We start from the raw sequence: 23,193 nt of genomic DNA on the forward strand, positions 1-23,193 counted from the left end.
CACCCTCCAAAACAAACTCACCACGCTCATTGTTCTCAGATCAACAAAAATGTTTTTTTTTTTTATTTATAAAAAAAACAACACCAAAACATTTGAGAATTGTTATTAAAAGTACACAATGACACTAAAAATGCTTCAGACATATAAATAAGATGCTTTTTCCCCTTTAAAAAACCCACACACGTCAGTGAAAAAAAACAACATGGATCCCTACAAACTTCACAAGTTTTTTTTTTTTTTTTTTCAAAAATACAATTTACTGTTCCCATTACCTCCTGTTCTTATTTATTTTCTTACACTTATTTTCTGGACGATCAATTACTACGTTAAAATGCACGAAACGCAACACCGGGAGTGTGAGTGAAGTGTAAACTTTCGAATGAAAAACTTCTGCTTCTTTGGAGTGTGACCCTTCGTTTCTTTACCAGCCACGCAGCTCTATCTTTGGTTTGTTTGGGTTTTTTTTTGTTATTCTGAGCAGAAATGGCCTCGGTACGTTCACAGAAACGGCAGGAAAAAGAAAATTTGGTTCGGAACATAAAAGAAAACTAGCTGCTGAGGAGTGAGTGCATCTGATTTTGCCCTTACAGCTGTGGTGAGTTTTTACTGGTGGTCATATTTAGAGGATTATTTTGTTTTCTTAAATAACTCAAAAGGGGTCGAGTGCTCTGTGAATGGCGTGACGCAGTTAATCAGACTTGTAAAAAATATAAAACGGTCCCCCTTACAGTTTCTCATAAAGGGCGGAGAGCAGTCACAACCGCGGAGCTGGGGTTCACTCAGAGTGCAGAGAAGACTCATGGGAGCGAACGAAGCTCTCAAGTGTTTCTCCAAACCATCCGGCGACTTCAAGAAAGCGTTATCTGTCACAGCGATGTTGACGCTGGCCAGGGGCTCGACACGAACCAAAACAACCTCCGGGCTCGGAAGCTGAGCGGTTCGCAGGAAAGGGACACCATGTGTCAGCTGTGCTCTGCTGCGGGGATCTTTTGGTCCTCGATGGTGAACAGAAAAAAAATAAAAATAAAATAAAGGGGAAAGGATTTGATGAGAATGGTTTGTTGTTGATTTTTTTTAACGTCATTCAGTTTCATTCAGGCCACAGGGTCGCCGCCACTCCTGGCCTCGTTCGTGGATCCACTTGTTTGACACTAAAAGCAAAAGCAAAAAAAAGGCAGATTAATCAGGTTCTCGCTTTTCTGTTAACACCCCTGACACCCTCAAAAGAGATCTTTAGGTGAGCTGCTTTAACTGAACAGATCAAAGCTCGGCAAAAACAACCCCGACAAGACTTTGGAAAGGACAAAATTCACACGTTGTTCAATCGGAAACGAGGCGAAGAGGAGCTCACCCCACTTGTTGCCCACCAGCACAGGGCAGGCTGCGTGTCGGGTGCTGTAGTCTCCTTCCCCGCTGGCAAACAGATTGTACCAGAACACAGCAGTGCCCTGAAATAAACGACAGACGCGAGCAAATCCCTCATGACTCCGACTGACTCAGTCATACGTTTCTACAGTTCTTCTCTGACAAGTAATGTGAGCGGTAACATGAGAAGGCTTATTCAAGTTTAGGATACGGCTAATTACTGACAAATTTAACAGAATTCTTTACTTAATGAAAAAACCAGTAGTAATAAAAGTGCCTCTGTATAGTTACCTTTTTAGGCCAAACTGATGCACCTACATCAGGGAACACTGTGGCTCCACCTGCAGTTACATCACTCATCTGTGACAGAAAGGAAAGATGTTTATCTGCACACATCATTCTGTAAATCCTCCCGAGTCACTCTGGACTCTCAGGAGCCACACGGCTTTCAACCATTTCTAAAGTCAGTAGAAAAAAAATAAATAAAAATGATTCTTTTTCTCTCAGTTTGTTTTAGTTCCAGGAAGTGCTGTGATCCTACAGAATCAAGTCAAATAACTCATTTCTCGTGAACAAGTGGGCCGATTTTCTTCAGACGATGAATGCCACAACTAATCAACCTCAACAAACGCAGAAATGGCCACAGCTCAATCACTTTCACACACAGTGAGCTAACATTTGGAGTGGTAGTAGCTGAGAATCATCCCCATCACATATTCCAAGCACTAACAGATCTTACAAGATTAAATCTAAAACCTTTGGCAAACACTATGGCAGGAGATATGCAGTCTTTAGTTCTTGAACCTTGGTGTAATTTTTATATTTACCATTTTGTTCAAGTTTTATAGCAACAAATATTAAAATAATGTACGTTTAAACAAAGATTGCTACACATAAAAACTGGCTAAATTCAAATTGCTTGGGCACTGGTTGTTAGGTGTGTTTAGGAACAATTTACTCACATAAAAGAGCCACGTTGCAATGCGATTCCCAGTGCCCAGTTCTTTAAAGGCGTCTGGCTCATCTTTCTGCGGAAACAACCGACAGCAGATGTAACGTTCTGTCACACAAAGTCCACAATTCGTTCAGAGAAACTAACTTCAGCCGGCGTACCCTTCCGAAGTCAAAGTGAGGCTCGTACTGCCCCCCAACACCGTAATTTGCCACCTGCACAGCCAAAGACACACTTAAAATCAAGAAATCACACTTAAGACGTGCAAAACTTAATTTAGTATGAATGGAATTCAGTTTTTCTTAGTCCTGTACCTGCAGCTCCTCCGCTGTGTCCACTTCCAGTCCTGTCACATCCTCAATCCTCTGGTTGATCTTTTCGATTGCTGGGTCTTCATAGCCGGTGAGCCAAGCGCTGAGAAAAAGGAAACAAAAAGCACAGTATTTTAACAGCAATATACATCTGTCCACTAGATGGCAGTACAGATTTGTTCTGAACAGATAGGCATGCCATGCTGGAGACGACAAATAAAGAACTCAGAAAGAAAGAGAAGTTTAGTTGGTTTTTTTATTATAAAATGCTAAAAGAAGGGAGTGCAGTTGTAAAAACAAACATTACAGATGTGAGATTCAGATTCTCCAGTCAGCTTAGGGTACAGGGTTGTGAACAAGTTTAGAAGTTTGGTTAGAGGACTGAGACTGAACATTTTCATGGACGTGACTTGACTTTTTTTGTTTATTCCCACAGCCCATTTTAACATTCAGTTCTACACACCGGATTGTGTTTCTATTGGCCGTTCTTTTGGCTGAAGGGCTAAAAGAAAAAAAAAAAAACCACAATAAAGCAGCTGCTGTAACAGGAGACGAAGACAGGATCAGCCCCGGTGCTGTTTATGTTAAAATAGTTGGTTTTTTTTGGAAGTGTTAAAGTCTCCGCAGCCCCACTCTGAGGTCCAGCCAGCGGACGGAGAGCTCTTCCATCTGTCTGCCTGCTCGCTCGGACGCTGACGCTCACCGAGCTGGAAAAGACGTGCTGGCTAACACGTAAGCATGCTAAACCATCAAAGGGACGCCCCACCCTTCCAGCCACATCCACACACACACACACACACACACGTACACATTAATTATCCGAAGCAGAAAAACCAAACAGACGTGGGTGTGTGTGTGCAGGGGGGGGCTGCGGAGCCTGCAACTTCTAGAATCGGATTCAAATTTAACAGAGAAGATGTAGTCATTTTAACGTTTATTAGCTGCCTGGTAAGACGGGAAGACGGACTTCTAGTTGACATTTTTGGACTTTCTGAAAATGTGCCTTCATTTCGAGTCCTTGGACGGTTATTTTCTCTGTTTTGCTAAAGTTAAAACAGAATAATGTGTGTGGAGGGACCTTTATTCACAGTCCATGAAAATATCAAATGTCCTCATTAATTTATAATAATCTGAGCTCCAACAAAACCACCAATAGAGGTTTATTTCAGCAAGCTTCAAACTGATTTGCATCTATGATACATTTAAACCTCATATTGTTGTTCCAGTTGGAGCTACAGATTCTCTTGTTGTTGTTTTTTTTAATCGTGTTTTCATGCTCAAATAAGAGTTCCAGTCAGTTCACGCAGATTAGGATAAATTCAGAGTAAAAGGCAATGACACCTTCCTGGTGACCTGTGACCCCTTACCTCTTGGAGACTCTGTATTGGGCTGTGGTAAGTTTCCCAGTTTGGGGGTCATGCACCGTGGCTCGCCTTAACTACAGTAGTTCCAGGAGGCACGAGGACATGGAGGAGGAGGAGGAGGAAAAAGAAAAGATGACACACAGAGGAGCAGAGTTGGAATAAAAAAGGAGGGAAGGAGAGAGAAAAGAAAAGCAGATGGGATCACTAGTTGTAAATATTATTCCTAAGAAGAACCAGAGTCTTCCATGAGGCAATGCTGGAATCCAAAAATAATCACATTGAGCTTCCTACTGACTGCCTCCATATATCATCCAGACTGAGAAAGCAACTATGTTAATATTCAATAGCAAACAAATCTGCACATTTCAGTTGTGTTACAGACTCCTGAGCAGAAACAAGTCCATAAAGAGATTCTCATAAGGCTGTCGCTTAACTGGATTTTTACCACATCAGGGTTATTCGTACAAACCACAGCGAGATAAAACAGATGCATTACGCTCGCTCTCCAAATCACTCATTGCACACGTCTGTATAAGCTTTTAAAAGCTTTTATCATTCTAAATTGGAGGCTGTGCTTCAGCTCAAGAGCCTTTAATCTGGGGAAGGGCAGAGAGAGATGGAGCTCTCGACAGACAGGAGTACGGAAGAGAAACGGGATGAGTTACTGAGGAGAAAAGGAGGGGAGAAGATTCCCGTTTCCTCCCTCGCAGCTCTCTCCTGAATACTCCGTCGGCGACTGGCTCTGTCTTACCTTTTGCTGATCCTGTAAGAAGCTGTTTCCAGCACTCCAGTGACGGGGTTGGAGATGGTTGCCCTGCGCAGCTGTGAGACCAGGGACATGATTTACCCTCACGCATACATGCACACATCCACACATCCACATGTGCATGTCTGCGTGACTCCCTAAACATCCACCAGCCTCGCGGCGCTGACCTCCCACCCCCCCTCCCTCAACGTGCCGGACCGCTTCCTAAAGATCTCACCGCCCGTTGTGTTCCTCTGCTCAGGTTGACTTACTCGAGGTTTTGCCAGCTGTTTGACTTTCTCAATTTCGGCGTCCGAGATGATGTCGAGATAGCGAACGATGTAGGGCTGGTCCCACTCGTCTTGCTGTTTGATAGGTGCCAGCACGAGCTTGGGGTTGCGGTTGTTGTCATAGTAACGGCAGAACAGCCGGCTCTCTCTGCGTGGTGTCTGATAGAGGGATAAGGAGTGAGGAGTTAAAAGTGAGCTGTAGCTCAGATGTCACAGCTTGTGGGTTTTTTGGGTTTTTTTGGTGTGTATTTTCGTTTTGCTTCCTCACCATTCGGATACCTTCCCCACGACAAAGCATCTCATACTTCTTCCTCTCTGGGATCAACGAGAAGGTCTTTTTGGATAGCTTTTTCTTCTTCTTCTTCTTCTTCTCTGGTGTTTCCCTTTTCCCTCTCTCCTTTTGCTGCTCAGTTTCTTCTTCTGCAGATTTCTTCTGCTTCTCCAGCTGGAACTCGAAGTACTTCACGTTGCCTTTGGCTCGCTGGTGATCTGGATCTATAAATGAAAAGAAAAAGAAACAAAAAAAAAATCAATTTAACAAATGCAAACACCTAAAATCATCACATCCCATCAAAATGGGCAATTTTATTCCCATCTCAAACTGTAGGAGGGAGCTCACCCAGTTCCAGCAGCCTCTTGGTGTACTCAAGCGCTCGCTCTATCTCCCCCTGCTGGTAGATGGCGTAACTGAGGTAGTCCAGCACCGTCACCTTGTCTATGGTGGACTCCTCTCCCTCATCGAGCTGTTTCAGGGCCTGGGCCATCCACAGCTCAGTGTGATAGTAATCGACATCTGAGTAGGCGATTTTACCCAGCTCGTAACAGTCCTCCACCGTCATGAGGCTCTTGTGTTTCACTCCTGGTATTCAAAAGAAAAAAAGCAGGGCAACAACAATGGCTTAGAAAATATTAGAATAGCTTTCTTTACAAAGTAGCCTCTCCACAGGGTCCGCTTTTTGCACCTAATGAGACGAGCAGAACAAGTTCACCTAATAAAAATAGACTCTTTGTTTTAATGTTGTTATTTGTTCTGGGAATATGGTGACAGTGCACTGATTTAAGAGCTGGCTTTACCGGGCAGATTTCCTGTGGAGATGGTGTTGGCGTCCAGTTTATAAGTGTCTTGTAACCGGAGAAGAGCCTTAGCAGCCCCAGTTTGGTCCTCTTCTGTGGGGAAGTACTGCCTCTGGATGGTCAGGTTGGAAATAAATCCTGTAGAAATGGCAAAGGACGGGACAGATGAAGTATTCTGTCGGGGTTGAAGGGGACAATAAATACTGCCCGACTTTATTTTCCAGTGTGAGAAATGTAGCTGTGGAAAACTAGACACGGCTATGAAAGAATTGAATCCAAATCTACAGCAAGCATCCCAACTTTGGCTAAACGTAGCAGCTCGTCTCTCGGACTGTAATTTATGTGTTTTTTTTATAAATGCCTACCATCAGTGGTGTCACTAAGTACAAGACTCTCCAGGTCTCCCCACTCCGTGTTCAGCCTCTTCATCAGCTTGAAGGCGTTAACAGGGTGGCCCAGGAAACCTTCAGGGTCCTGAGTGGCTGTCGCTGTCAAGGAATCCAACTTGTCGGCCCACCTGTCACAAAACTCAGTGGCTCAGTGGCCTAGTGGTAGAGTGTCCGCCCTGAAACTGGGAGGTCGTGGGTTCAATCCCGGCCCAGCCAAGACTAAAAAAATGGGACCCATTGCCACCCTGCTTGACACTCAGCATTAAGGGTTGGAATTGGGGGGTTAGATCACCAAATGATTCCCGAGCGCGGCACTGCTGCTGCTCACCGCTCCCTCAGGGGATGGGTCAAATGCGGAGAACAAATTTCACACACTCAGGTGTGTGACAATCAATGGTACTTTAACTTTAAAACGGTAAACTTTAGAGCCCTGGATACGCTGAAAATTGAGCTTTTGGAATTCAGTTTATTCCTAAATAATTGCATTTAAACGGAATGTTGTCAGAAATGCAAAAACGTTTTGATCACAAATTTAATATCTTTCTTTCAGAATATGTCACGTAGCCTTTCTACATGACATAATCTGACCCATTGAAAGAGCTCCTGAAGCTCCAGCATCACATACTCCAAAACAGAGTAACATCCATGTTTGCTGAGGATGTGCTGGATTTTGCAAAAGTCAGTAAATAACGTCAATATATCCGTGATTTTACTCTACTTTGTGTATGCTTATGTACTGATGAGTCAGTTATTCTTTAAAGATGCGTCAACAATTAAGGTATCTGTTTTGAGATGTTGCAGATTCGTTGGAAAGTTGTGTTGCTTTAAAATGCATTTCATGGTCAATAAGCAGACTTGCTCAGAAGCTGTGCTGTAAATGTTAGAAGGCCACGTCCATTATCCGATAACTCACCGTTTGACCCGCTCCAGCTTGTTCTCCTCTGCTCTGATGTAGTCTTTCAGAGACGTGACGAGGTCTTTCTCTGTGTACAACAGATCTGTCATCTGGCCTGAGGGGCACAGATCAAAGGAACGTCAACAGTAATATTACAACAATGGCACAAAGAATCGATCCATTCATTGTTTCGGCATCTTGAGATGTCATCACTTTGCTGTCTTGCTGTTGTAGGAGTTATAAATATGACCGTCGGGGGTCAGTTTGTGTAGGATTTTACCTATGGAGGTGAAGAAGTCGTTGTTGGCTGAGAGAGACTGCAGGCAGCTCAGCAGCAATAAGCACCAACATGTTAGCTCCATCCTGAAAAACAAGCAGGACAAATCATTTGACTCAGTGCACTTCCCTTATTATCTTTATTCTCCTGGTTCACATTTTGTTAACATCCCTTCGTGTCTTTAGAGCTTCTGACACCAAAACCTGGATGTGAGCACTTCTTAAACCAGATAACCAACAAAGTATAATTTCCTAAACAATGATTTATTTAACTATTAAATAATTAAGAACCTAATTTCCGCACTTTGCAGATGCTTCTGAATCTGTATTACTCTACTTTTGAACCCTTGCACGTTTCCATTTGCTGTTCCACTTTATGTTGTTATGTTCCCATTTTCTCGAACTGTGAGTTGAGCAATCACAGCCCAGTAATTTCTCTTCAGAGACTTTATCCCTGCACTAAGACATTTAAAATATAAACTGTTTCTATGAACAAAAAGAAGAGAAAAAAATAAAGAAAGCGTGCTCTGCGCAATAAGAATCAACTGACTGGTAACAAGCCAAAGAATGGACATTTAAGTTTAAATAGAAATGCAATAAAGTCAATTTTAAGCAAAACAAGAGCTGTGAAAATATGTCACTAAAGAAAAGTTAAAGTATTTCCTTTCTCCATAAGAAAACTAGCCTCCTGACCACACAAAGCCAAATATAAGTATGTGGCTGCTGCCAGTGAGCCGCCTTTGGCTCTGGATTTGGATTGAAGGTTGAAGGATTCTGACCTGATTTTGCTCCAAATGCAAACAAAAATTAAAAGAGAGCACAGACAGCAATATCAAGAGGATTCAAAACCTACCAAGGTGCTCATGTCTGACGGCATTTATACAGCATTTACATTTATTAAATGAAACAGAAGCAGCGGAGGACCTAAAGGTTCACTAACTGTTCTGCTGCTTCTCAGCGGTGCAACAAAAACCTTCTTGTTTGTTCTCGATCGAAAAAAGGGAAAAGAAAAAGCTCCTGTGCATAAACACGCCCGGTGCCAAGTAAAGTTCAACCCCGGAAGATATGTATCTGCGCAGCTCTGTTAAGCTTCAAGCTGGACTCAGACAACAGGTTCAGACAAGCTCTGACGCTGCCACACATATAACCCTGAGTGCAAAACAAAAAAATTATAATTCTTATGAGTTTTAGATCAATTTAGGTCAACTCTGCCCTGCTGAGTCAGACGGACGTGCATCCAAACACCTCACACTGAGATAAAACTAAACAAAATGACAATAAGTGTGAATTAGTCACAGTTCTAATCCAGATTGCGAATTGTGACTCAGATAAAACCACCATAAATCAGACTAAAAACTCAGGGAGTGTAATTATTGCAATCACTGTAATGACAGGGCGACAGCTACTGTCTGTAACAGCGTTGTATAAATTGAATATTCTAGTTATAATAATTTCTATTCATGAGTTAGGAGAGCAACAGTCCATTTACAGCTGATTTCCACTCTTATAACCTCATGGAGCCACAACAAATTTTGTTTTTTTTGATCTGGTAGAACTCTATAAAGGTGTTAGGAAGCCATTTATATTTTTAAAAAAGTGCCTGAAACTTTTATAAGGTGTAATTAAGCCTTTGTTCTGCTTAAACCTGTACAATGAAGGGCCATTTCTGCTCACTCTCATTTTACTTTTGGTAAAAAGAAATCTTACATCCCAGAGCTTCCATGATTAAGATACATCCACCCCCAGAAACTAATTTGAGAGGACAACCATTCTCTTACACTTCTTTCCATCTTAAAACCACTTATTTGATCCTGAAAACCTTTATAGATTTTTTTTTATTTATTTTTATTGAAGTTGCACATTATCATTTATTAGTACGCAGCAGCAGTGGGTTATGATAACTACATATAACAAGTGCAATTCAAACAGACCAAAAAGTTCAGTAAGAGTGTCTTTATTTTGTAACTGCTGTAGTTTATCAGCTGCAAATAAAACAAGATTTTGGCTCAAGTTTCCAGCAACTTTGCTCTCTGAATCAATAAAAACAAACAAATTTCAAAGAGCAGAAGCTGCAGGAATAAGTGTAAACCTGAAACAAAGAAAATACAACTTAAAACAGACTGAGAAAAAGACCCCATGCATTAGTGGTAATCTATAATCTAATATTTATCCACTTTTTTTTAGCTTTTAACACCTGAACATAATTAAATACTGACCAGAGAGCTGTGCCCCAAAGGTGGATTAAAATACAGAAATATCCTTAAAACTATTTAAAATTTGAACCAAATCACGCTTTTAATTCCCCCAAAAGTCACACATCAGCTCCTCTTTATGAGCGGAAATGTACTTTTCCCTGCTGATTTTATTGCTTTTTTAAGTAGTTTCCTCGCCTTTCCTCCTTTAGGTTTTCCTGAACGGGAAAAGTGTTTAAAAATAAATTAATTAATTTGAAAAAGGAGGGGGGGTGGGGGGGGAGGTGCGGATGGAAAAGGACTGCCACGTCTTCGCCCCTCCCCAGCAGAGGAAGCTGCAGACTCTCCAATGGCGTCTGACCTCAAGCTGCTCAGCAGAAACCAGCTACACCTCACCTCACACCGCATGTATGTGGTAACAGGCGAGCAAGCTGCCTGCTGAGCATTTAATTAATCTAAATAAATTAAGGAAAATAAAAAAAGTTCCTGCTAAATGAGCTGAAACGGCGCGGGCTGAGGGGCAGCAGCAGCATCCCACGCTGTTTTGCGCTGGAATTCCATCACATTAAAAGCAGCAACCGCAAAAACAGCAGCGAAAACACTTTTTGGGGGTGGGTCCTTATTTTCGTTAAAAAACTACAAAATAAACAACACATTTACGCCATCTTGCTTGTTTTAGCAGCTTCCAGCAGGAACGGTTAACGGCCGAAGTTGCGTTTAGCGAAAACAGCTGCCTAAAAAGTGCCTGAAATATTAGCCTTTTTTTTAAATCTTATTTGACTTCTTATTTAGTTGTTTACCTGGGTCCGGGCAGCAGTTGGGGTTCCTCCCGCGGCGGGTTAAGGTTCCTCTGCTCTCGGTGCAACTCGGTGGGGAAGTTAACGGCGCGGAGTGTCCGCTGGTTCCTCCCCGTCTCGTGATGTCTCGGTGTGCCGTTGGCTGTCCCGGCGGGGGTTGGGGCTGGATCTCCGAAAAGTCCGGGCCCCCGAAATGCTACGTGCAGCCTCACATGCAGGCAGGTTCCCTCATTTTCAGGGGGCTGTCGTTTGTAAAATGAGGAAAAAAAAAAAAAAAGAAAAAAAGGAGCCGTCTTGGCCCGCAGTGACACGAGCGTGGAAAAGTATTTTAGGATTTGTAGGAGACGGGTTCCAAAAGTATGGCAGGCCGTTCTATCATATAATCAAGCCACACTAATGTGTCTTAACGTTTTGTTAGAAGTCCATATTTTCATTCATTCTGGTCAAAAGGATGTCCTGAGTAGGTAAGTGTGAAATTAAAGTAAGGGTTCCCGATGTTAGGGTCGGGACCCTACTCTGGGTCACAAAATACCATGCATGTGGTCCTGAGATTATCTCCAGAAATAATCCTACTATCATATATTCACCATGATTGTTGCAAAAGATGGCACAAATAGTCAGAAATGGAGAAAAAAATAATTTGATTTAGTGGTGTTGTCATTTTTGTCTTTATTTTTGTATGTTTGTTTGTTTAAGCAATATATGTGAAATTCTACCAAGGTAAAAAGGATTGTCAAGAGTAAAATTGTCTTTCAAGGTCTTCACAAGAGAGATGTATCAAGAAAAAAGAAAAATTTATAGGAAAAAATAATAATGACTGTTGAAGAAATTCATAAGTCAACTCTGCTGACAACAACCTTTGAGATATCAATAAAGGCTTTTATTCCCATCAAGATTTCAGATACCAACTCATAATTCAAATAAACTTTATTTATAACACACATTTTAAACAACCACTTGATGTGGTGGTGACTATGGCGCTGTGCGAGCCCCAAAAGTACATTAATAATAACAAGAACATTAAAACAAAGTAAGAGCAGTAAAAGAGATGTTTAATAAATAAAATGCAAATTGTCAATTTGAATTGATATGTCAACTATTGATCCTCTCAGGACATATAATTTTACCCCTTGTGCTCCAGATATTTATAATTACGTTCTGGACATCTAATACACATGAAGAGAAGTGACCTCATATAGGAGGAAAGACATCTAAGATAACAAAAAGACGGACTGCAGAGGAGATGGATGCATTTTGGACTAATATAATAGTGACTTGTTTAGCCTTATATGATAAATTGGTTTGCCCTAAAACCAACCACCTTTCTGCCACGTGGTGAAGACACTTCTTAGCAGATAAAGGTGTATTTTCTCTTTGTGGAGATAAACATCTACCCTAACTAGAAGCTTTAACAAGATATATGTTACCTTATAATTTTCAGCCACATTCCATTTAAATAAGATCTGCACTCAATATTGCAACATTATAAAGAATGGGGTCGGATTTTTTATTTTTTTTCCACATTTCTTTTCCTCTCACATTCCAGAAAATTCCTGCCTCTGAACTGAAAAGTGGGTCTGGAATGCTGCTTAAGTTCAGCGGGGTGGAGCCAAGAGCGGCTGTGTGTGTGTGTGTGTGTCAGAAAGTTTCCCAAACTGTTAACTGTTGGCTTGCCCCAACACTGTAGAAAAAAATAAAATAAAATAAAAAATTAGATTCACATGTACAATAAGAACAGATGCCAAACGCAATCAGATCTCCTGAAAAATGAAATTGTGACTTCTTAGAATAGAAAAAAAAAAAAAAAAAGAAGTGGAGTAAATTTTGAACCAAAATAAAACATCAGTTGTAGGTGAGGATAGAAATAAACAGATTTATTTTAAAGGGATTTCCCTATAGAAATCCTTGTTTTTCTTCCTCTGAAAACCAGTTTACTCCTCTTTCTCACCAGATATCACAGGATTTATTTAGAAACTGTAAGAAGAACATACACTACTCTTTAATGTGAAATGCCCGAGCTTTTGATCTCCCCGCAGTCGCCACCAGATGTCATCCAAGGATATTGGTGTGCTTTCAGATGGCTCCTTTTCCTGCCCTGGCCACCAGCCGACACTCAAAGTTCAGGCGGGGAGCGTTTGCTCTCCTTCAGTCAAATTATAGTCATGAACTATTTGAAGTCAGCTCTGTCTGTTAGCAAACGGTTTCATGAATCATTAGACATTTGTTTTTTTATATAAACCTTTCAGGAAATGATCAGTGTTTATCACTCTACAAGTGATAAACGTTTGGAGTCGATTAAAGACATTAAACACCATAATGGCTATAATTCAGTCAGTTTTACAGATACTGAGCTAAAATTTGATGTGTTAACTTAAATAACATGTGCGCAAAGTTTCTACAAATTTACAGCCGTGTATAAAAATCAGAAATATAAAATATTTATATTCTTAATAAGTATGGTGAAACAACTATATTTAATTTTTGTAAGAGGCGCTGCAAATAAACGGCTCAATGTGTTGAAAATCAAAAGGCAACAGAGAGATTATGACTCACAAATGAAAGATTTCTGACTGATTAAAAACCAAAAACAGACAGAACAGCTTAAAATCAGAGGAGAGTTCAATATTTAAAAGGCTTAAAAGTCTGGAAAAATGGCACAGGATGCTAATTGTGAAAACACAGTAAAAAAAAGACTATTTGAAGTTTAATAGTTGTGGTTACGATTTAAAAAAAGGAAACAGAAGTTACTATAGTCATTAAATTGTCCTGTTAAAGTAAAACCAAAATGCAGCTAAAGTTTTAAACAAGTTAACAGTTCAAGTACAAAGAAATGCATCACAGATGAAATATGTTTTCTTAAGAAACTTTCGGTCATGCTGATAAATCAAACATCCTGAATCTAAACCATCTGTGGAGGAAGAGGCAGAAGTCTTCATCACAGTCGCCCTCTGTCCTCTAAAACTATTTCCCCCATCCTTGTTACGTTTACTCTCGTTACCCTCCTTGTCGTTTGCAGGGTTTGTAGTTTGGACCTTTTCACTTGTTTGACTGCAGCCCGTGAGGCTTTTACTTCTATAAAACTGTGCGTGTCAAACAAACAATTTGAATTAAACTCAGCACAGCTGGTCCACCTTGACAGAACTGTAAATCTTAGCTACTGTTTTACGCAGCTGATTAGGTGTTTTATTAGTGTTCCCATTAACAGACTGCACTTTGCCCCGAACAGCAGAGGTTTTACAACTACCAATAGTGTCCTATAAATCAAATTATACCTGTATTATATCTGTAAGCATATGAATTAATAATCCAAAGGGGAAATTATAGGGTTGTGTAATTAAAAAAACAACACAAATATAAAAATATATAAACAATGAATGACTGAACATAAAGCTTAAAGCTTGGGAATGTATAAGAAAAGTGGCAAAACTCAGGAATAAAAATACAGATTTGGACCACTTCTTCAATAAATTGTTCATCAATAAAGATATGATTAAGTCACGAGACAAGTCTGATTTCAAAAGTCTGAAAATAAAATTTCCAACACGTGACGACATGTGTCAAAAAAAATAAACGTTTTTTTTTTGTTTTGTTTTGTGTTTTAAATAAATTCCAAAGATGTGATCTGTTCTGATGAGGCCAAGTTCTGAACTGTGTCCGGACTAGATGGCTTCTTTAATTATGTGACGGCAAACAGAAGAGAGGGCAAAGTCCAGCTGGAGCTCTGATAAAAAACAAATTAGTTGAATGCCCTCAGCTCAGAAAGCAGGTTGTAGTTGTAACCCACAGGAACACCCGGCAGCACGATACGAGGTGTTTGTTTGTCAGCGACAATGAGTGCTTGATGTTTGATGATAGGATGAAATATGACTCGAGGAGGAATTACAAATGGTGAGTAAATCCTGTTTCCTTTGTGCACATTTTAAGGCCTTTTTATACATTTTCTCATAGCTAATTTATATATATGTAGAATTTATAACAGAAGCAACAATGCTTAGAATGATTCTACAATTCGTAGTCTTAAATTATACCAGCGTTGCCATTATTATGCAACTGTTTAATTTAAGCTTCATTAAAGCTCTTCAAAATGCATCTAATCATTAAAGATATTTACTTTATTAACACAGTGGCCTACAGTATATATTAATACAATTAAATATCCCCTACAATTGTTGTTTTTTATGACAGATTGTGTTCAACCTCAGTACTTTGCTCTTGCTTTTTTCTACATAGATTTGCATTACACTGACTTCACATTTCAGGGACATTATTTAGCCATGTATTTGCAAACATAGTCTCCAGGTGGAGCAACAACAACAAAAAAAAAAAAGTTATCCATGCATACATATCAAGGACTTCATCGCAACTGATTTGTTTAAGTTTTCTTTTTAAATCTCTCTGTTTGCAGTTTAGGCAAATGGAGAACAGGATGCTTTGCCTCAGCGGTGATGAGCCTCTTGTCCCGTCATGCCCTGAAGGTCCTGCTTCCCACATTCTGCCTGCTGGCCGTGATGATTTACGGCCAGGCTGATAAACTCAGGAACTTTGTGGCGGACGTCTTTATCCCGCAGTATCATTACCCCTTCCCCGTCGCTCTCTGCTTCTCCCAGGTTTGGCTCTTGGAATGTTTCATCTCGGCTCACGCGGTGGCAAGAAAAGAGCTGTATTAATGGACGGAAGTGTGCAGAATGAAGGACACACATCACGCCAGCTCATTTCCATACTGTTTCTTTTGCACAGAGTTATTCCTGTCCTGACATCATGCTATTGGCTTATGCTGCAATAACATTTATGGTGACCCAGGGAAACAAAGGCAAAGCTATTCTATTAATAAGTGAAACTTTAATATTGGCAAATTAAGATTGATCCAGTTAGCTTTCTGCAACACATCCTAACAGCCTCTTTAGTAAATCTGCTGACGACTCGTGTGTTCGTGAAGGACAGAGCTGAGTTAGCCCCAGGGAGCGGTGTGTAGTGACAGATGGTGTTATAGATGTTTAACCAAACTACCCTATAAACTGGTGTGTGAACGTGACCCCGCAGGCCAATGGTTGACCACTGCTGAGTTTTCTGAACGACTGTCAGGCAAAGTTCACAAGTTTGTGGTTTTACTTTTTTTTTTTGAGATTACAGAAAACGTAGGCTTTCTGAATTCAGACGGAACGTTTTGCTTAACGGGACGTGCCAGGGAAGGAACGAGCTGCCAGAGTTCAAAAGTCTACCGCTGCACTTATGAATATGGCGCATTGCTCACTGTCGTATCAGTGGGTGGAAATCTTCTCTTAAGCCCTGGATCGAAGTCCTCAATTTAAGCTGTGGAACATGTGTTTTTATGCCTTAAAAAGCATAGTTTCACGGACTGAATAAAGTTTACAAAGTGAGCAGATCACATTCGATCATGAATGCAGTTTTCTAGATATTGTCTGTGCATACAGCATGTTTTTGCGTGCATATTCAGAAAGGGCAACATGCATTGCAAGTATGCATTTCACTGTATATGTTTGGCATTATGGGTGTTTTATACAAATTCATGCATGCTCACAGCAACATGTTTCAGGGTTATAATGACAGCTGTTCCTAAGATTCGCCGTGCACCAATGTTGTCTTTTCCTCTCCAGGTTCTGGTTTCCCTCCTGTTCCTAAATCTTCTCCACGTCCTGGGTCTGGTGCCCCTCAAACGTTACTCCAGGGGTCTCAGCGAGAGGCTACTGCTGCCGGCCGTCTGCAGCTGCGCTCAGGCCGTTCTGGTTCTGTGGGTGAAAGGCAGCAGCTCGTGCGCCGGCCTCTTCCTCTTCACCGTCCCTCTGCTGCCTCTGGTAACTGTGGGCTTCAGCCTCGCCCTGAAGCTGGCGTCCCCGCCGTCGAGCCCTTCCGTTGTTCTGGTTTCCACGCTGAGCGTCATGTTTGTCATCATCACAGGTAAACCTTAACGCGCAATGAGCAGGTTAAATAAAAAAGAAACAGGGTTCATGTTATATAAGCATTTTCTTTTCTCCTTACAGCCTCCAAGGAGGTTCCATGTATTCAGCCTTTGGAGTATCTGTACGCACCTCTAGCTTTAATCCTCCAGGGTATTTCTCTGACGGCCTTGGCCAAAGTGTCTGAAGCTGAGCGCCACCACCCTCTCGATGCCCAGGCCTCTGTTTTTGACATCTACTACACCCATCTGGTCAACCAGAGTGGGGTGCTGGGCCTCTTGTGGCTGCTGCACCCGGACGGCCCCTGGCAGGTGTTGAGGCTGAGCACCTGGAGGCACCTGCTCTTTCACGGATACCTGTTGGCCATTCTCCTGCTGGGGATGGTGCTCGACTTCCTGTTGTGCACTTCTGCTCTTTGTGTGTCACCACTAGCCGCTGCGCTGCTTTCCTCAGCGAGACACATGGTTCAGCCCTTTCTACAGCTTCTCTAGTTGGGGGGGGGGCGGGGGGGCAAAAAAAACAAAACAAAACATTGGAATGTAACAGATTGTGTGGGGAGCTCTCACACAGTTCCTCAGAATGAGTCCTGAGTGATTTATCAGATGGGTTTTATTAGCGGCAGTTGATCTAACCTTTGACCACTAAGATAATCTGCACAGCGAGCAAAACCTGGGATTACAGTCCGCTCATTAACACACCTTGCTCAACTTTTGTTACCTCTGCTCAGAACCAGCTGTACTTTCAAGCCTACTAAAGCAATCATTTAGACAACGCCAGTGATGTTTGGTTGTTCCTATTGCATTAGATGTTCCTCATGAATACCAACAGATGCTACTTGCATCTGCTTTATCTTGGTAAGCCATTTTACAAGAACATTTAGTACTTTTAATACATATTTGCCAAAAGTTGGCATTGTCAGAAGAGAATAGTTATAATTAAATACTTGTAAAGATCAAGATTTATTTCTTGTAGTTAGTATCAAGGTGTATTTCATCGTAGAGCCTGTCTCTTACAAGTAAAACCATATAATATTAGACATTATTGTCTTTTTATGAAAAACTAACTTTTTTTTTTATTGTCCAATTATGCCACGGTGTATTTTTAGTCCCCACAGTTCGGCTCTATTTTGTTCGCAACATAAATAACAGTATTTAGGAGTTTAAGCTCTCACTTTTCTCCTCCAGTGAAAAAAAGATTTAACCAGATCTTTGTGGAGGTTTTCCTTCGATGACTCTGATTCTTCAGATGAAAAGGAATAATGGAGAAAAGTTTTTTTTTTATTTTTAGCTCTCTTTATGCCATGTTTACTCGTCAGTGTTAAAGGTTTTAAACTGAGGTCTTTGACTGAATGATTTTGAACCAGATGTTGGTGAAAGATGCCCCTAAATGATTCGGACAGCTCTGATGTCAGATGAAAGGGAGGTGATAGTGAGAAACTTTTAATTATTCTCATTGTGATGCTTTTTAAGCTATTTTCATATTCTTAATTGTCATATGTTTAAAATAAGATATTTGGATTGCAATTCCGGTTCATGTGTATATGTATTATATTTTAGAAATTTTTATTTTTTTGTGCATGCTTTCAAAGACCATTTGGACATTGTACTATTGTTGCAGAAGAAAATATTCTGTGCAAAATTTATTGAAATGAAATGAATTAGACTGAAATAAAACAATTTGTAAAAAAAAGTTTGTTCTAAGTGCTGAGAAAAGCATTGATGCACAAATCATTTACAAAAAAACAACACCAAAAGTATGAATAAAAATCCACAGTAAGCTGAATGACATTTAATTTTACTGTCAGTTCAAAGAAACATGGATTTAATTGAGGGGTTCTTGAATTTTCCTGGCCCTACGGTGTTTTCACTGACTAGAGATTAAGATTATAGGACAAGAAAGGGAATAACTACATTAGATATAAGTTATTCATGTTCCTCGGTTGCAAAAACAGACATGAATATCTGCATTTACTGACTTTAAATTGAACACATTTTTATCATATGCATTTAGGAGCCTTCTTTCCTCGTGAATTGTTTGGTACTTAAACTATATGAATTTCAAAACGTCTACGTAATTTTTGCACCTATGTTACATTTCTGAACCATAAACACACAGAAAATTGTGTTTATTATACTGAAGACACAAGAATGTGTCTTTTATCAAGCCTCAGTCCAGCGTCCTCGTTTATACTATGAAGGGTCTGAGTTGGGTGGCAGATGTAACCCCAGGCTCTGCAGCAGGTTTGAAGCCGGTCCCGCCAGCCCGGCCTGGCTGCTCAGAGACTCCAAGAGATTTGCGACTAAATTCACATCAATATCTAAAGGCTGGATTTCTTCTTCTGTCTCCTCCACTCCTCCGTCCTCCCTGGGGGGTCCGTCTGTCGCTGCTGAATGAGACGAGTCGTCGCCTGAGGAAGTCTTGTTGTAATTCTGAGGAAATCATAAATACAGAGGTGTTTTTTTTCACTTGATGGGGCATTTTTATAAAATCTCTTGATATTAAAGCTGTGAAAGCACAGAGAGAATATATTTATCGTGAGGAAGATGTAAACATAACTAGGATTTACCGTCTGACTGAAGCTTTGTCCTACATTCGTGCTCATCAGCTCCTGGTCCATTTGGTCCATGTAATTTTTGAGGCTGTCCAGAGTTTCTGTTCCTCTCATCTGATCGGAGGAGTCCCCCTCTGTCTCTTCAGCCTCCTCCTCGTCGTCTTCATCGTCAAAGTCATCATCATCATCCAGGTCATCCGAATCCAGCTCTTCTCCTTTACTTCCTAAAGAAATAAAACACAAAAAGAATAATAAAAAGGGAGAAAGTCGACAGGACTTTCACTTCGAGACTTCTTTGAAAGCTTGTTTGTACCAAGTAGTTTGTCGAGAGCGTTTGCCACAGAGTCAGGGTCAAAGCTAAAAGGCTGAGTTACGCTGCTCCTGAAATACAAGGATAGACAATGGGACAAGTCAAAGAAGCTGAAAAGTCACAGAATAAAACAACAAGGCAGATTAATTGAGGTGTGACAGTTATTGCTGTGATTGCACTAACCCTTGCTAGAGGAAGATCATAAAGAAATGCACATGATGGACCCATGAACTCATATTTAGACTGTGGTTAAAGTTACAGCACTGATGTTTGTGGCTTCCATTAATGGGATTTAAAGACCAAAGGTGTCTCTTTCTTTTCTGTTCTTTCTATACTTTGTCTCACCAGGGCAGCTCGGCTCCTTCGTGTGAAGACATGGCACTGAGGAAGTTCTTCATCCCCTGACTGACTGCTACCAGGCTGTAACCGGCCTCCTCTTCCTCCTTGTTGTCCTCCGTTTCCTTTCTCCTCTCGGCTGCATCGCCGACACGCTGCTTCTGTTTCGTGGGACCGGAGCTTTCGCTGCCGACGTCAGCTCTCCTGCTGCCTCTCTCCTCTAATAACAGCTCTAAATCCTGAGCTGTGAGGTCCAGCCAGCTGTCACCTGGAGATCGGCGAAGAGAGAAAAAAAAAAGTGTCATGAGAAACAACATGAGAAATTAGCAAGAAACATTGTATTACAAACATCACATTAATTTTACAGTAAATGAACTAGATATTCCAACAGACACTGAATTTAATATGGTGAACTGGGGAATGTGGCAGATAAAGACACATAATGACTTTAAACTGATGCAAAGATAGAAAAATAAACACTGAGCAAGAATGAAAGTGATTATCATAAATGGCAAACTTTGCTAAATCCTCACAATGAGCATTTTTAAATTTACTCACTGTCCTCCTGGGGGAGCTGTGACTCGAGTTTCTTCAACTCCTCCAAGTTGAACGGGTTGCTCTGAAGCAGCTGGAGAACCTCCTCACCCCGCGACAGAGAACTGAAACAGAAAAACATTCAGACTATCGAAGGCACGCATATTCTCACAGTTTAAGCCATTTATGCACATATCAGCTACAGAATTCACCACAACAAAACATTCTGCAAGAAAACCATGAGCCCAGTCGAAGACGCACAGTGTGCTCTGAAATATCACAAATGGTCCTATTCTCAAAATGTCAGGCAAGTAAATCAATGTTTTTGCCTAACAAAATATTTTCACGTACAGGTGAAAGTCCTCACCTCGACTTTGAAGCAACAGACTGGTTGAAGAAAATTTCTGCAGATCTTAAAAGTTCTTTGTAAAGGGCTGAACCTTCCAGCTCTCCCTGCATTTGACAATCACATTTTAGTCATCATACAGAAGAGAAATGCTGCTTTTCTTTTGTTTTTTTTATTTTTATAAGGAGAGCCAATAAAAAATTAGTGTGACTGACCCGGAAGTAACCGTTCCTTTTCAGACTTTCCAGGAAGCCCTTCCACTGAGGGTTACAACTCACTGGAGCGTCAGGCTCTGAAGATGGCAGCCTGCACTTAGAGCACAGGATCTCAAAGCCATGGGCCTGAAAGCAGAGCACAAACACGACACACATGTCGACGTAACACTCACACAACCACTTATCTGCACACTTGCTTGCAGCAGAGGCAAAAAGATGGAGGATTAAACACAAATGATGCTTTACCAGTTTCATGCCGAGCTCATGAGCCTTATAGTAAGGATGAGAGGGAGGAGGCAGGCTGAAGCCGCTCCTCCGATCCGGGACAAAATGTTGCTGCTGCAGCTGGGCGTACAGGCAGCGGGTGAACGTCACCAAAGTGAGGACTCTTGTCTTGGGAGGAAAGGTCTGGAAGTTTCGACAGACCTGTAGGTCCACAGGATCTCGCAGATAAAAAGCTGAAACTGCAGGAGCGAGCAGGTCTGGACGCAGCGCCAGTATGGTGGCGATACCTGCAGGTATGAAGCAGTGGGCCCGGTGGAGGTTCCTCTGAATCTTCTCTGGGAACCTAAATGGGAGATATAGATGTCATTTTTCACATTTATTTAATTGTTTTAATATATGGTTTTAAAAAAAATCCATACTGATAGTTGAAACATTTTACAGAGCCTGTGTGACCCCTGTCGGAGTTGCTCTGTTATTACTAATCACTAATCTGCTCAGCAGGAGTGTAGACGGTTGTGTCAATAGTATTTATCAGGGCCGAGAGTTTTAGTTAACAAAGATTTGTTATCGTGCAAAACCCTCTCACCCTTTTAGCCTCTTCTTTAGAGCCGAACGTATCTTAGGGCTGGCCTGACAGGCTTCTGGGTGACTAGACAACAGCGTCAGAGCCTGTGCCACGCTGGGCACCACATCATGCGAGAAGCCCACTGAAGTGGATTTAGAGGGGCAAGGAAGGATGTGCAACTCTCCCCTGTGAAGAAAAACCTGCGAAAGGAAAACAGTCAACATCAAATGGAAATCAGGAAATGAAAAATAAAGTGAGCAAAAAACTACAGCTAAAGGATCCATAATTTTGTGGGACTGAAAGCTGAACTTGAATCATTGTGTCATAAAGTTCTTTTTTAATGTAAATAAACAGTGTTGCACACTTTCAAAAGATCTATGTTTGCCATTAATTATAACATATTAAGTCTGAAGTGTATCTGCCATCCCATCCAGATGACTCACTCGGTTTTCACTGGTGTCTGGGTTAAGCCATTTGGGAAGGTAATCTGCTGCTTCAATAAGAAGGAACTCCCCGTCGTTGTCCTCAACTCTGCACACGCAAACATATTAAAAGGTGTAAGCAGGGAGAAAACATGCACATGACTTAGGCCATCAAATCAGAACAAATGTTTTCTCACCTGGCAGCGAGCTCTGGGAAAGCCTCTGTAATTTGCTGCAAGAGGTAAACAATAAACCATTCGTCCTCAACGTTGTCTCCAAACTGAGTGCTGCCTCCAATGTGAGCGGGGACACCTCCTATCAATGTACACATCCCTTCAGTTTTACCTCTTAGTCTTTAACAGAGAAAATATTTAAACTTGTGGGCTGTTGAGAAGACATTACCTTTCTCAGGATGATATCTGAGGCTGAATGACTGATGCTGCCAGATGTATTGTACCAAAAGTGGAGCAACTTTTGCTGAAATCTCTTCTGTCAGGTGTTTAAGACGTTCTTCGGTCTGCTGAGAAGCTGAGCTATCAGCCTGGATCAAGAAAAGTTTGTACTGGACCATATCGTCCTGATTCATCCGCCTCTGCAGGGCGTCCATTCTGGTAACCTTATTGTTTAAAGGAAAAAGTGCCTTAACTTGGATAAAATGGCCTGCGGACACAGTTAACTTCAGAAACAATGCCTCAAAGTGCCAGTCAGCCTTACCTTGTATTTTTTTCTAAATGTGAAATTTTATGCCGGTGCTGTGCGGACCCTTATTATTCCAGAAAGTTAAATAAAATTAGGATTTTGCCATCGTCGTTGTCACGTTACTACACTGTTTAGGTCCTCCCGTGATCTCTAGTCGACAGCTCTGACAATCTTTTACATAGTTCCTGTCTCATATATTTACAGAATATAGATATTGTACGCATAAAATAAAGTATTTTGCTGTTAAAAAAATAAAATATTTATTACAGTTCAATGTTTTGTTAATATCAACTGAATATTTTCATTTTAATCAAAATTACAATTAACTTAAGAACGGACACATTTCATAGACGTAACACCACTACCGAAAGGAATGCTGGGAAATGTATTTAAAACAGCGCTTGCTCAGAAGCTATTTCACGCTA

At 41.1% G+C, this 23,193-nt stretch overlaps 3 protein-coding genes across 5 annotated transcripts; 1 reads left to right on the plus strand and 2 right to left on the minus strand.

Moving 5' to 3' along the window:
* Nucleotides 1-226: 226 nt before the first annotated feature.
* On the minus strand, nucleotides 227-10,872 carry p4ha1b (prolyl 4-hydroxylase, alpha polypeptide I b). Of its 3 annotated transcripts, XM_037973394.1 has the most exons (16): nucleotides 10,654-10,872; nucleotides 7,666-7,748; nucleotides 7,404-7,500; nucleotides 6,467-6,618; nucleotides 6,102-6,239; nucleotides 5,647-5,886; nucleotides 5,296-5,522; nucleotides 5,010-5,186; nucleotides 4,744-4,814; nucleotides 3,996-4,061; nucleotides 2,632-2,731; nucleotides 2,479-2,532; nucleotides 2,328-2,393; nucleotides 1,657-1,725; nucleotides 1,352-1,448; nucleotides 227-1,151 (listed from the first exon to the last, which is right to left on the minus strand). In XM_037973394.1, the coding sequence occupies exons 2-16, from the start codon at nucleotides 7,745-7,747 to the stop codon at nucleotides 1,081-1,083; spliced, it is 1,707 nt and encodes a 568-aa protein (XP_037829322.1). In that variant the 5' UTR covers nucleotide 7,748; nucleotides 10,654-10,872; the 3' UTR covers nucleotides 227-1,080. The 3 variants fall into 3 exon arrangements, with proteins under 3 accessions (XP_037829322.1, XP_017287622.1, XP_017287612.1); XM_017432133.3 differs by lacking the exon at nucleotides 4,744-4,814 and having other exon boundaries at nucleotides 3,996-4,066; XM_017432123.3 differs by lacking the exon at nucleotides 3,996-4,061 and having other exon boundaries at nucleotides 10,654-10,869.
* Nucleotides 10,873-14,019: 3,147 nt separating this feature from the next.
* si:ch211-248a14.8 lies at nucleotides 14,020-18,183 on the plus strand. The gene is made up of 4 exons (XM_017428266.3): nucleotides 14,020-14,538; nucleotides 15,056-15,257; nucleotides 16,266-16,566; nucleotides 16,650-18,183. The coding sequence occupies exons 1-4, from the start codon at nucleotides 14,492-14,494 to the stop codon at nucleotides 17,054-17,056; spliced, it is 957 nt and encodes a 318-aa protein (XP_017283755.1). The 5' UTR covers nucleotides 14,020-14,491; the 3' UTR covers nucleotides 17,057-18,183.
* ecd (ecdysoneless homolog (Drosophila)) lies at nucleotides 18,172-22,922 on the minus strand. The gene is made up of 13 exons (XM_017428468.3): nucleotides 22,784-22,922; nucleotides 22,472-22,685; nucleotides 22,267-22,384; nucleotides 22,091-22,178; nucleotides 21,669-21,847; nucleotides 21,104-21,425; nucleotides 20,858-20,983; nucleotides 20,664-20,749; nucleotides 20,321-20,421; nucleotides 19,772-20,030; nucleotides 19,430-19,497; nucleotides 19,132-19,340; nucleotides 18,172-18,994 (listed from the first exon to the last, which is right to left on the minus strand). Exons 2-13 carry the CDS (start codon nucleotides 22,674-22,676, stop codon nucleotides 18,755-18,757), a joined length of 2,001 nt encoding a protein of 666 aa, XP_017283957.1. The 5' UTR covers nucleotides 22,677-22,685; nucleotides 22,784-22,922; the 3' UTR covers nucleotides 18,172-18,754.
* Nucleotides 22,923-23,193: the final 271 nt, after the last annotated feature.

This window comes from Kryptolebias marmoratus, linkage group LG22 (genome assembly GCF_001649575.2).
Source record: "Kryptolebias marmoratus isolate JLee-2015 linkage group LG22, ASM164957v2, whole genome shotgun sequence".
In the NCBI taxonomy this organism is placed as follows: Eukaryota; Metazoa; Chordata; class Actinopteri; order Cyprinodontiformes; family Rivulidae; genus Kryptolebias; species Kryptolebias marmoratus.